Here is a 14,630-nt window from a genome sequence, read left to right as displayed (position 1 = left end):
TTGGTCTGGTACTCTGTCCTGTAGAGTCACTATGAGTCAAAATTGACTTGATGGCAACAGGTTTAGTTTTTCAGTTTATGTGCCTATCCCCCATCTGCTGCATGCTTTGATGACAGTGCATACTTAGGACACTCAGAGGATTGCCCCTGGGCACTGGAGCAAGACTAACCTGTATGGGAAGTTGGAAGTTCAACAGACAATCACTGGCTACTGTGGGAGTACAGAAGCCCAGTCAGTCGGCCTCAAGGAGGAACAAACCCAGGTATAATTTATGTTTCAGCACTCCATGTAGTATCAGGTTTAGTCTTGCACCTCATATGAAAGACAAGGTTCAGTCTTGCACTTCACCTGAAAGCCAACTGTTACTTGACCTTCCCCTTTCCATATCCTGGTTTCTTCACCCTCTTATTGGTTTCTTCTGGGAGCTTTTCCTTAGTAAATCACTTGCACCTGAATTCTTGACTCAAGGTCTGCTTCTGGGAGAACCTGCCCAAGGATATTACTCTTCCTTTTTCCCTTCCTTCCCTCCTCCTCCTCCTTTTTCTTCTACTTCTTCTCCTCCTTCTCCTTCTCTCTCTCTTATTCTTTTATCTTTATAAGGTAGATTTAGGGAATTGCTTAAACTTAGATTACAGGGAAAAAAATGTACAACAACAAAAACTTTTCTTCCCCAAATCTACTACCTGTCAGTCTAATAGGAATATGTGACATGATCAGAGCTAATTTAATAAGATAATTTTAAAGATGTTTATTTTTGGCTGAGGTACCACAACCTAGACTCTTCCTTTGTGGTGTCTGCTGGTATTTTCCTTCACTCTTCTCTCTGCAATCACTTAGCCAAACCTGTCCCCTCTCCATAGTCTTCTCGAACGTTTGCATTTCTAGGACTGCGGTTTGTTGTTCATCCCTAGAGGGGATTTTTAAAAACACCTTTTCCTATTATTTATTTTCAACTTCTAAAGGTATAATATACATAGAGAAAAATGGTATAAATCATAAGTGTACAGCTAGAAACCCAATGAAAAGTTATTGCAACCATTGTAACAAGGGCTGAGAGCCTATAAAGGCAGTAGGCAGAGGGAATAGAGAAGGAAGGATGGATTTAAGAGGTAGAAATAGAAAAGCCCAGTGACCAATTGGTTGTAGTGAGGGAGAAATAAGGCAGAGTCTGGGAAGCTGGATGGATGTGGTCTCATCAGTTAAGATTAGGGAACTCTGGAAAAAGAGAAGGTTGTGAAAATGAGGGAAAATGATGAGATCAATCCCAACATGTTAAGGTGAAGGGTCTGGGAGATAAAGATGGAAATCCCCAGGAGAAAGTTGGGTATATGGGTCTGGGAATTAGCAGAGAGATCTAGCTATAGATTTGGAGGTCAAAATCATAAAAAAACAAATTCCGTGACCGTCAATTCCGGCTCATAGCGACCCTATAGGACAGAGTAGAACTGCCCCATACAGTTTCCAAGGAGTGACTGATGGATTCAAACTGCCAACCTTTTGGTTAGCAGCTGAGCTCTTAACCAGTGGGTTCCCAGGGCTCCCAACATAATTTAGGGGATATTTAAAACAATGCAGGTCCAGTAAGCTGTTGAAGGGGAATGTTTAAAGTTAAAAGGAGGCCAAGGACAGAATCCTCAGGAATATCGAAGCTAAGTGAAAGGCAAAAGAAAGGGAACTAGTGATTAGCACTGAGAATGTATGGTGAAAGAGGGAAGACAAGAACCGGGAGAAAGAGCAGCCTCCAAAGTCGAAGAGAGAAGAGCGAGAGCAGTCAAGGGTAGCAAAACCATGATAAGATCATGTAAGATAAGGATTCAGACACGTTTGTAAGATGGGTAATTAGGAAGTCATTGTTGAGTAGAGAATGAGCAATTTTAGTGATGCAGCCATGGGGTGTGGAATAGATAGAAATCAGATTACAGTGGTTTGATGTATGAATAGGAGGGGACGTAATATAGGCACAAGCATAGACTATTCTTTCAGAGAGCTTGACTATGAATATCCAAATCCCTCTCCTCCAAGTGAAGTGAGACCTTTCCTGGACTGGCCTGTGGACTAGAGTAGGTGGGGGCAGAGGGTGGGTATCTCTTATTCACAGTCATGGCAGATATCGGACGCAGGTCAGTGTTCAGAGTTGAGAGTGAAGTGGGAAACTGACGCCAGTAAGCCTTTCAGATGCCCTACAGGGAGGAGCCAGGGCCAGTGTCTGAAACTGGATTTGGGAACCAGGAAGAGCACAGCGAGGTAGGGTGTTTATAGGCAGGTACTCAAGAAGAATGAGCAGAGGAGGAGATTATGCTGTTGGGTGTGTAGTTCAAAGGATTGAGCAGAGGACCAGGCTCAGTGGAGACAGGAGACAGACTGACAAACAGAGTGAAAGGGGAAGGGAAAAGGCCTGGCTGTTGTGATGGGGTCTCAGAACAGGTATAATAGAAGACTAGCAGGTGGTGGTTTTACATTTATAAAGATTTCAGCCGAGAGAGAGAATAGTTTCATTTGACAGTGTTTGAGGCATAATCATGGGAGTGGGTCTTAGAGATAGGATACAAAGATGAAGGTGCTTGGAATTGAGGACATCAGGGTGTGGAAGGCTGCAGTATTGGTAGAATCTTTCTCATGGGCACTGAAGTCACCCACGATGGTGGCAGGAGTTGGATTCGAAGAAAACAATATGCTTAGGTCCTCAGTGAACATGGAGCAGTAGCCAGGAGGGTGACAATCTTCAGTGACAAGAATTGAAAGGAGAGAAAAGCTGGATGAGATAAACTTCAAAGCAGGAGGGAGTTTTGCCTGAGTATACATGTAATGATGGCAGTGGGGATTAGAAACGATATTTTAAACTTTCCTGGACCTGCTGCACCTTTTGGGAGGGTTGCAAAGAAAGTAATATCCTTGAGTTAGGGGCAGGGAGTAGAAAGTTCCATTTCAGTGAGAGAAGGAAAAGGAGAGAAGACAGTCTTGACCATATACTTATGGAAAACGATATGCTGCCAGAAACTGAGAATTGTCTGTTTTTTGCTAGGACTGTTGAAGTAAGTGTTTCCAGGGAATCACAAAAGACAGTTGTACTGGCTGGGTAGTATTTAATATGATCAGGTCTTAAATAAGAAGCCACAAACATAAACATTTAAAACCAAATATGTAATAAATAATCATTAAGTTATAAAGTACATAGTTCATATTAAAACTAAATTCTCAGATGCAAATGTAAATACAACAGCACAATAATATAGAATAATAATGCTACAATTTTATACAAGTGTCCAAAAAGATACCATCAGCTAAAATAATAAAAATCATGATTAATTTTTCCTGAATTCCCGTGACCTTCAGCACTATTGGCGCGTGTGTGTGTTTTCAGAACAGTTCCCTGACCCCTTCAGTGGGTTTGCTACAAATGCTATTGAAATAATATTAAGCAATTGAACATCAGAGTCAATAGAAAGTTTTACTCAGAAGGGATGGGCAGATGTTCCTGTAAGAGTGCCCACAACTTTAGACACTTATAGGCACATAAATCTCTAAAGGAAGAATAGTCCTTAGAGATTAACTCTAAAAAAAATGGAAAAACAAAAAGTTTAAACAACTGACCACAATTTCACAGAAAAAAAGAATTTCGATCTACTGTATCACGGTCCATATGGTGGGTGAACAGTAATGTTTCACAAATGGCTAAATCTTGAACGAAAAACAGCAAAGATGGAGCTTCAAGTCCAACTTCGTCTTGTTTATTCTGATGCGCGGCTTTTCTTTGGGACTCTGGTGGGATCTTGGACATCTCATCTTTACCCGTGTCTTTGAACTTAAGTTCAGTGAAGGCTCTTAGCCAACACTTCCATTATGTTATTTTTACTTTTAAGATAGAGACCCTAGTGAAAAGGATTACAACAGAGATTTCTAACAGAAAACACACCAAAATAAATACATTTTTCTAAATATTAAGTCACACTGTCAAAGAAGTCAACAGCTTTAAAACCAGAGATAAGAAATACAGACTCCATCTTTCCTAAATCAACTTTGTGCCTGCTCTCAGCTTTTATCCCAACAATCTTGCTGGCACCGTTTAACACATAGGCAGGCTTTAGATCCATATTATCTTTGTTGTTGTTGTTGTTGTTGAGTCAACTTTGACTCATGGCAATCCCACTCTATAGGGCTTTCAAGGCTGTGACCTTTTGGAAGCAGATCGCCAGACCTGTCTCCTGAGATGCCTCTGGATGGGTTCAAACTGCCGACCTTTTGGCTAGTAGTTGAGAGTTTAACTGTTTGTGCTATCCTTTATTAGGCACATATTTAAATGATTCCTTTGTAATAACGTATTTAAAATTTTAAAACAGTATCTTGTTTATGATGATAAAATATTGCATTGAGATTTGATGAAATAATTTATGTTTAGTATATCTTTTAGAACTATAACTTAAATCTCTACTTGTTTTAAAACCAGTTTTAAGTAGATAATTTTTCTTCTGGGAGCATTAAGCATTTCCCATCCCACATCTCCTGGCACACTCACGGCCAGCTTAACAAGAAAAGATTCTCAAATAGCTTATGATATTTCTGGCAAAAATTTTCTTTTTCTTTTTTTTTTTTAGAGTTTTTAACTTTATATTTAAAGAAACACTGCTGGAGTTGATATGACATGGTACTTAAAGCAGGTTGCTTGTTTTTACTACCTATAGTGGAAAGATTGGGATTTTTATGTAAAAGTCTGTTTTCCATTAGGTCGGAAGTTCTAGCCTCTTGATTTGTCTCCTGATTTTGATTCTATCCAGGTCATTGGATTTGCTTTGTCCAGACACAAAGTGTCTCAAATGTGTAAAATGCTTTGCAATTTCTTCTTCATAGGAGAAGTTTTATTCAAAACGAAGAAGAAAGAAAGAAAGAAACAAACGGACGGACAGACACTTGGTTTTAGCTCTCTCCCATATGATAATTATAGCAGGTTGAGAAGAGAGCTACAAAACATTTTAACCTCTACTTGGTTCCAGCAGGCCCCCTGATATACACCCCTCTAAGCTTTTAATTGCTGCTTCCACAAGCTTAAAATGCTAGCTTATAACGGGGCTTGCAGTTGAGGAAAGATAAAACATATCACTTCTTAAATAATGCCCTAATCCCACATTTAAAAAAAAAAGAGACTAAAAGAGTCTATTTCATAAATACTTTCACACCTATAGTATTTAAATATTTTAATATATCCCAATAAAAAAGACTTTTTAGTAGCTATCTAGAAAAGCTATCCCCCGGTACATAAATAAATTACATATTGCATATGTTACACATGCTGAGATAAAAAGTAAACTCTTCAGAAATATTGTTTTTAAACACCCAGTTTTTGTTTCCTTTAAAAAAAAAAATTAAACTTTTCATTTTGACCCTGCATGTCTAATTTTTAAGTTATGATCATAATAGACCTCATTCATGATTCCTCGTGGTAATTCACCTCATGGTTATCATAAAATCAATAAATTCCCGAGCCCTATTTTTTGTTAAAATGTTTAACCTTTGCCCTCAACCAAGAATGTCATAGTTGGGTAATGTAAGAACATTACAAGTCATGTAAATTCATTACAGAGGAAATCAGGCTCTCATGGAGTAGGAAGGTTTTCAAGTTGACCAAACACAGAACATGCGGATCAAACATGAGTATTACATCGTCATTTGGGGAAAATAATCCTGACTTTGAACACTTCTCTGAGTTTTTTTCCATCACTCATCGATTGTACACCCCCATTTCGGATACCAAAATGCGAGTTCCGTTACTGTTTTAGAGTATATAATATAGTGTCCAGCTTCAAGTTAGATCCTCGGGAACCTTCCCAATGCCGTGGGTTCTAGGAGAGACGCTGATGGATCATCTGTGGAAATAGCATACCGTGAGTAACCTAAAAATAAGAAGCTGTCAGTAGATAAAGACGAAGTAGAAGATCAAATGTAACGTTAGATACCTTTTGGAGAAGTGATTTCAGTCTTTCTAGGAATTCTTTGGGCGGTTTTTTCTCATAAGAATCACACGCAGGACATGCCTAGAAAACAATGGAAAGTAATGTTCTTTTTAAAAACATTTTTTGTATTTAATAAAATATTGACTTATATTTATTTTTCCCATTGAAGACATAAATCATGTTCACGAAAGAAAATTTGGAAAATGAATATAATTAGTAAGAGAATAGCAAAGGAAAAAAAATAATTTATAATCCCACGCCCCGAGATAACCACTGCAATGTTTTGAGTTGTATCCCCCTGTAATTTTTTTCTGTGCATTTATGTTATTTACTCTGGCTAGTAATTTGCTTTTTTTATACTTCATATATCACAAACATTTCCTAGGTGTTAATATTCTTAAAAAAATATGATATATGTAATGATTCCTTTAAATTCCAACACAGGATGAAAGTATTACTATTTTTGGACACAGATTGCTTCTAACTTTTCACTATTTTATACAATGCTACCAAGAACATAATTTTTAAGTACATTTTTACTTATTTGATAAATTCTTCGAAGTTGAATTACTGAATTAAAGGGATAAAACTTTTAAAGGCTTTTGATATACATTGTAAAAAAAATTTACCTTTACTTAGAGCATTTTTACCATTATTGGGTATTACTAAAAATTTTAATTGGGGAAAAATATAGGATTTCCTTGTTTTAACTTGCATTTAGTGAAATTGAACAATATTTTTTACGTAAGTATTTCCCTCTTATGTTTCTTTGTGTGTGTGTGTGTGTGTGTGTCTGCATTTCTTGGTTTATATTCTTTATCCATATTGCTGTTGAGGTACCAGGCACCAGAATACTGTGTGACATTTAGTTTTTCAAATGCTAGTGTGATGTTTTGGTGAGAACATTTGACTGAAGGGTTTTTGTTATTGTTAGTTGCTGTTGAGTCACTTCTGATTAATGGCAACCCCCCCCCCCCCCCGCCGTGTGTGCAGAGTAGAGTTTTCAAGGCTGTGGCCTTCCAGAAGCAGAGCTCCAGGCCTGTCTTACAAAGTGCCTCGGGGTGGATTTGAACCACCAGCCTTTCAGCAAGTAGTCAAGCACTTAACTGTTTGCACTATTCGGGGACTCCATGACTGACAGGTAGGAAATATAAACTCTAGTTGTCGTTCTGCCACTTATTATTTGTGGAACTTGGGGCAAGCCACTTTAACCTATTTGGTAGGTCTCATTTTCCTCTGTAAAATGAAGTTTAGTTCCAGGTTTACTAGTCTATGCATTTTGATGTTGGGTTTCAAAGACTTGCTTAACTCCACTCTTTCTGAGGGAAGTTTTAAAGGAATATTTTCCACATGGCAACCTGGGAATAGACTAAGCAAAGCACCCAAAAGTAATAAGAATGATTTTGATAATGTGGTTCAAATTTTATTTCATTTGAATCACATGTGAAATTCCTTGGAGGAAGGAGAACTGATTTTAAAACATTGGAGTAATTTATACAAGTTTGTCCACTGGTTTGATTAATGCTTAAATTACTCATGTTCTTGAGTATTGGCATTTGCTTGTGAGTTGGCACAGAAACATATATACAAAAAAGTCTCAGGGGCCCGAAAAATAAGGACTACAGACATTCCCCAGCCAGGTAATAGAAGGTATCCATTGAAATTCAGAACTGACTCTGCTTTTGTACAGGAAGGTAATGTTCTGTAGGGGAGGAATGCAAAGTTTGAGATTTATCCTAGTCTCTTATAGGCTGTCTCTTTTCTTGCAGGAAAACTAGGATCCAAAAAAAAAAAAATCTAGCTCCTATTAATAAGAATACAAGTTATATGTAATTAACTATACAATTAGGAAAATATTTCTTATGTCCTACATCATAATCAGATTTTCTACCTAACAACTTCCTCACAGTGGGACGCTATATTAACTTCTTCCGGCTACCAGGGACTGTTAGCAGATTCTAATGCATTTCCGAGCACTTTCAAGTCTGTGGACTTAAAAGAGGTGACCACACTTCTCAAAACTCACCATGTATGATAAGGTGTAACTGTAGGAAAGACATTCGAGGCTCCTACTACAGATGTGCATGTGTGTGTGTGTGTGTGTGTCTTTGTGTGTCTGCATGCCTGTGTAATGTAATAGGTATGGCTAACAAGTACAAATAAGAGAGGTGACAAATGACAATCTTACTAGTCTGTGTGTCTGTTTTTTCCCTGCGTTTGTGGGAGGTAGTTTCCTCTTCAGCTGTTTAATTTTCATATTGATTATCTTTTCATTGTCGCCTGCATTTACTGACTTTAGTTGAGCCTTCTGAAAACATGAAAAAGCTGACTGCTCACAGTGTCTCTGAAAGAGAAATAATTGGTATATATTAATGCAAGTTATTCAGAAAGTAAAGATGACCTTCCCAATCCTCTCTTTCCACCTCTGCTACAGTGTCTTCAATCACATTCATTTCAGCAGATCGTTGCACCTCGTGTTTAATCTTTGGACTGAAAAGATGGAGGCTGCCGCATGTAAAAATTCCCATCTGAGGGGAGGGAATATTACCTGCCTCAGAGAGAAGCCTCACTCTTCCACGTTCTTTATTCCTAACGCTGCATTGAGGGCCCTGTTAGGGTCTGGGTGGCGGGCAAGACCATTGTGTTTCACGAAGGAGAGTTAGTTTGATTTAAGGACACATTTTCTGGATCATAAGGCTCTGTATACTGTGATTGGTGGCAACTTTGGGTAAATTATGCTGTAGTCTGGTTCAGAATATTTTTTGTTCATTTGTTGTTTCTCTCTGCAAATGTACGTACAATTATCTGTCAGTGACATGTCTTGTGCAGCATTTTATTCTGTATAGTACCTGGCATGGCATCTTGTTGCTATTGAATGCTCAATAAATATTTATGGAATGAAAAAACACGGATCAATTCTCCTCCTTTGGAAGCAGAATCCTGCCGGCATGTTCCATGTCTTAAGATTCCATACACCTGTGACAGACCACTCATGACTTTTTTAATAGCGTACCCACACACTCAGGTCAGTTAGGATAGGACTCTACCTGAATCAAGCAGTCAAGGAATAGAATATGAGACTTCACATCCAATGGGAAGGAAAGAAGAGTATCTCAAAGAATGGAGAAGTAGACAGAACAGGACCAAAAACTAGCCTCTTGGTTTAGCCAAATAACTAGTTACTCATCAGAATAAACCAACATCTGAGAAATCAAACTGAAAAGGAAATGTAATTTTCTGGAAGAACAAAATTTACACTGACTTGTTAAAAACATTTTAAAATTGATCTAAGAACTTATCTCCAAGTTAAGTTTTCTTTCAGCAAATGTGCGTATCTGACACTACCCTCTCCCTGAAGTTGCTAAATTTTGATTTCACTAATGTGCATGGAAGCCATTGCCATACAACTGGAAACCTCAACCCCTTCCAGTCCCTCCAAGGGCAGTCCCATATTTAACAATATTACCTGAATCTTCTCATGGACAATCAGCTGAAAGTACTGTCTAAACTGCTTTGCATTTTCCAACCCATATTCTTACCCAATATAAACGTTGATTAATAACATGCATCTTTAAGACACAAAATCATCAGGTTTGCTTTGCATACACAGCCACAAGCCGAGACACAGCTTATCTGGTTTCCTTATATCAGAGCAATTTGCCTGTCATAACGGCAAAGGGGTGTCCTTTCCATATGTTTGCCAAAATGCTTATTTAATAGAAACGATTTATAAATGTTAATTATAGCACTTTTTTTTCCTTGAAAACCACATGTTCATGTTTGTTGAAGTTTTTTCTTTTCTCTCCTTTTGACCACAACCGGCTTAACTTACTGGAAAAAATAATGTTCATATTTAAAAAGGTAAATTTTCCAGCTGAAACTGAAAACACTAACTGTGATGATCTGAGAAACCAGCATTTCTCACCGAGGCCCTTTTTGCTGAGTTAACATTTACAAGTATATGTTGAAAGAAAATTAGGTTCTAAAGAAGTACAGGGGCCCTACTGAACTCCTTTGAGGCAATATTGCCAGGAATGGTCAAGACCAGTGATCAGAAACTTTACCCCTGAGAAAGCCTTTCTGAAAGTATCTGAATGGCATTTGGACATTTAAGCCCATATTGCTGGGGCTGTAGTACCTCACCTACCTTTCCTTGTTCACCTGTGTTAATAGCCAAATTGAAATTGGTGGGTTTTTTGTTTGCTTGTTTGTTTCACTCCAACAAGCAGACAGAGCTGTCCCCAGCAATATGAGATTCAGGACAAATATCTGTTCGATTTGGCCTTAGATGCACATCAAAGTGGAAATAAGTGGATGAGCTGTCATTGCTAACTGCCTAAGGATGTGTCAAGAAAGGGAGTGGAAAGATTAATCTTGGTTCAGTCAGCTTCAGGAGCCCTGACACTGAGGGGTGGCCACAAGGGCATATCTGGCACCATCTGGGAGCACAACCATTGCTTTCCTTGGTGATTGCAGACTCTGAGGGCAAGGCTTTGGTTTCCCTTATCCTTTAATACATGCAAATACAAGGAACTGTCTGTTCCTACATTGGTTTTGAAGAATATGGAGAGTAAGGAAGTCAGAAGCAAGAGTAACAAACCACTCCTGTCTTTAACCAGAGAGTAAGTCCAGTGCCGCTTTTGGAAGGAGGCACACATGGTTTTGATGTTTTGCAATTGGACATTTGAAAATACTTGTCTCCTTAAAGCCTGTTTTTAACCTACTTATTTTTTTTTCTTTTCTTTTTGCAAAGAAAGCCCTGGTCATTCACACTAGGAAGTCTTGCTCACTGAGCGAGATTACATTTGTTCCACATACAAGCTAGGTTTATGTCAGGGTTTCTCAATAGTGGCACTATTGACATTTGGGGTTGAATAACTCTTTGTTGTGGGGGGCTTTCCTGTGCATTGTAGAATGTTTAGCCGCATCCCTGGCCTCTACCCACTAGATGTCAGCAGCACATCCTTCCCCATCCCCAGTTGTGACAACCTAAAATATCTCCAGACAATGCCAGATACTTCCTGTGGGGGTAATAGCACCACCAATTGAGACCCACTGGTTTATAGGATTAGAAAAAAGGAGGAGAAAAGATGCCTGACAAGGCCAATAAAAGATCTGAAATAATCACCATATAAAAGCAACATTTAAATGGTTTCATTTTCATTAAACTTTTAATTCTCTGTAGATCTCTTATAGACCGTGCTTTGATGCTAGTGCTGAAAGTTTGTTATAATACAAATGTGGCCTTGAACTATTTTCTTCCTTTCTGAGTTTGCCTGCCAACATATCTTAAAGACCTTAGTTATACTATCACTCTTGTATCATAGCCAACATTGCTTGATTAGACTGTCATATAAAGCGTCACTGAGACAAAAGCCTCCCATTATGATATAAGACAAAAAATATCTTTCATTAACAAAGCATATAAAAAGATGCCCACTGGATCAACTCATATTAGACAACGGGATATCTTTCTTATCTTGTAAGTTATAGACTGCAACTAGGAAGCTCCAGAAAGGGTGCTGTTTTGATAATTAGGCATAATGATTAAGAAATATTCTCACTTATTGGAAAAGTCTGAATGTACTACTTTCATTTTAGATGCTACTTGTTAGTAAATGGCTGGTAAACCTAAGTGGTTAGGTTCAAGAGCTAGAGAGTGAGTTTTAAACAAAAGCAATAGTTGTGACTCATTCACTTTCTAAACTTTTACACATAGTCATTTACAATAATTGTTTTCTTTGCAATGTAGCCTTTGTAGTATCCTAATTACTGGTAGGACATTTATAGTTATTTATGTGGTTAAAAGTCTGTGACAAAGAAAACATTTTCCTAATTGCACTTATACCCTCAGAGTACCAAATCAGAAGACCAGATCTAAGCTCTAGGGGAAGAGATCAGCACACAGCGCTTTTGACCTATATACTGGGCCTCATCTTCCTGGGACTCCAATGGATCTAAATGGCTTAAGAGAATGGGATGAGTTACTGAAAATGGTCCTCTCCGAAGGCAAGAGGCAAGATTCAGTAAGCCAAGGTATATGCGATTATATTCCTTCCTGATTTCCACATGACTGTTCCTTGATGGTGTTCCTTTAATCTACTTCTTTTATTTTTTTAGTTTACTATTAAAAGATGAATTCTGCCTCTCATGGTATGTATGTAAGTTTTTGTGAATGGGATCACAAAGAGGACTCAAGAACGTGCTGAAAAGCTCTTAAAATGTAATAAGTTGTTCATTGTTCAGAAACTGATCATAGTACAGATTTATTTTCTAATTTTGTTGTTCAGTCTCAAAAATACTACTTGGAAGTACTCTTAAAGATATTTGAAGATAAATATATATTTTACAAGAAATGTAATGTAGCATTTTATTGATTGATTTCTTGGTAAATCAATGACTATTTTACCAAAATAGAAATATTCTAACAATTATTAAAATGTTCATTAAAATCAAGTGTCTCCCTAAATAGTCACGTTAATGCCTTTCTTAACTGGATTGAAAAACATATCAAATATTATATTTTCAGAAATAAACTTTTCTTACCTTTACATCTTGTGGAGCTGGTAGAAATTCAGGGTCCTAGAGAGGAAAAAAAAATAGTTCTGAGTTATTTTTATCAGTCAAAAGGCTTCTTTTATATGAATTAGATATATTGTTTAAATTTTGTTGTGACAAGAATGGTCTTACCAAGTCGTTCACATAATTTTTCAGCTGATCAACAATATCTATAAGTTGACGCATCCTAATCATGAAACGATCTTGCCCTTGGGAGCTTGATTTGTGGGCCACTGTCCCAGAGAAGATGACTATTAGGCAGAAGACTATCCTCTCCATGTTGCCAGGATTTGATCTCATAAATACCAACAGTAGAAAAGATCTTGGTCTCGTTTTCACTTCAGTTTGACTGTGAACAGGTTGTCACTAATGCTACCTATTTATTCATCCTTCAGGGAGAGGTAAAGCCCTCCCATTGCAGCCTGGAAATCTTTGTAAAATGGATGAATGTGAGTAACTCTTTTTTCTTTTCCACTGGCTATGTATACGTGTGCATGTGCTAATGCGTGGGGGCAGGGATTGATGGAGTCAACGAAATATGCCCCATCTGCACCTTAGACAGGAAAAAGAGAAAAATGGGTGAATTCCAATTTTCAGCATGAATCAAAAAGGGTGCAGAGTAAACAGAAGATACTACAAGACTTCAAAGAAGTAAACAAAAACACTTTGATCTCTTTTTATCTGCTTCCCCTAGCATCTTACCTGTTGTCTCTGACAGTCAAGACGAACATTCATAAAGGCACTTCAATAATGAGTAAAGTGGCAACATGGGCTTTCTTGCAGGACTTTTTTTCATGGTAATAACTGAAATCATCCTGTATTCCATCATAAAGGTAGGAGGAGAGGCTACATTTTAGGAAATTTTGAATATGGGGGATATTTTTCAAATTATCAAGAATCTTTTAGGTTCTCATCAGTTTACAGGAGTTAAAATAGAATTTGCTTCTAACACTTCACCAAAGCATCTTTACATAACATTAATCTTGGGTGCTAACATTTTATTTAACAATCTAATGTATAAATATTATAACTGATTCTAAGGGACTTTATAGATAATCCATCCCCTCACTCTTGATTTCCCTCTATCTTCATTTAAAAAAACAAACTCTGATGTCTGTCTCTTCTTCTGTGTAATGTACCAGCTAAACATGTGAAAAGTTCTAACACTCATTCCTGTCTGAAAATATTTTCAAACAACAAAACCAAAAATACCTATAAATATTTCTTTTCTTCTTAGGCGGTGTTACATTTTTCTATAGATATTATTTTCTCTGAGTATGATCAACACATTTCTAGCTGTATTTAAGACCAAGTAGATGTTAATAAAAGACTCAAAGTCCAGAAATGGCTTTATCATTTTTCTCCCTTCTGCTTCTTCTGTCCCTATGCCTCTTTACCCATTGGAGAGAGTTGAATATAATATTCTAGGCCAGAAATAGAGTCTGTACCATCATGGTCAGTCAAGTCTTACAACTAAAACTCATGGCTATAGATTTTATTTATTCATTGTTATGTTCATCTATGCAATTGCATGCTTAAAGCCGTACTTTATTCCAGAATGTTAGGTAGCCAAGATAAGTGGAAATTTGAAATTGATTTGCTCTGAAGGTTGACTGTAATCTTTTTATCATAAAATATCCACTCAAGAGTATACAGGTTTGGTCTTATAGAGTAGATAATAATTCTTACAATGTGATCAAGAAGTTTTGATCCCTTCCATAACAATTAAATTCTATAGGGGAGGGTTCTGAGTAAACCTATGGACTAGGGGTTGCCACTTGGCACTTCAACATTGCCTTGCATGGTCTTTGCACTTGCTCTCCTTATCTGCCTAAGTAGATTTGAATCTCCTTGAAGACACTAACCACAGTGGTTAAGAGCTCAGTTTCTCAAGCAAAGTGCTTGGGTTCAAATCCAGGCCCTAACACTTAATAGCTCCTATGACCCTGGGCATGTTATTATAAAAGGAAATAAGTAGAATAGCTATTCATAGGATTATTGTAAGACTTAAATAAGATGTTCAATTAAAGGGCTAAGTACAGCACATGATCAAATCCCAGGAGCTTTGCATGCTGATCACAGTTGAGTGTTGGGATGAGAACTTACAGAAGCCTTGATAGACTAAAC

The 14,630-nt window shown here is 37.5% G+C and overlaps 1 protein-coding gene across 1 annotated transcript; it reads right to left on the bottom strand.

Annotated features, from left to right (window-relative positions):
• Positions 1-5,748: 5,748 nt before the first annotated feature.
• On the bottom strand, positions 5,749-12,803 carry IL21 (interleukin 21). The gene is made up of 5 exons (XM_049887056.1): positions 12,636-12,803; positions 12,492-12,527; positions 8,134-8,289; positions 5,949-6,026; positions 5,749-5,858 (listed from the first exon to the last, which is right to left on the bottom strand). The coding sequence occupies exons 1-5, from the start codon at positions 12,801-12,803 to the stop codon at positions 5,835-5,837; spliced, it is 462 nt and encodes a 153-aa protein (XP_049743013.1). The 3' UTR covers positions 5,749-5,834.
• Between the last annotated feature and the right edge of the window lie 1,827 nt (positions 12,804-14,630).

This window comes from Elephas maximus, chromosome 5, assembly GCF_024166365.1.
Source record: "Elephas maximus indicus isolate mEleMax1 chromosome 5, mEleMax1 primary haplotype, whole genome shotgun sequence".
In the NCBI taxonomy this organism is placed as follows: Eukaryota; Metazoa; Chordata; class Mammalia; order Proboscidea; family Elephantidae; genus Elephas; species Elephas maximus.
Note: the sequence above shows the minus strand (reverse complement) of the source record. Positions and strands in the feature narration are given on the sequence as shown.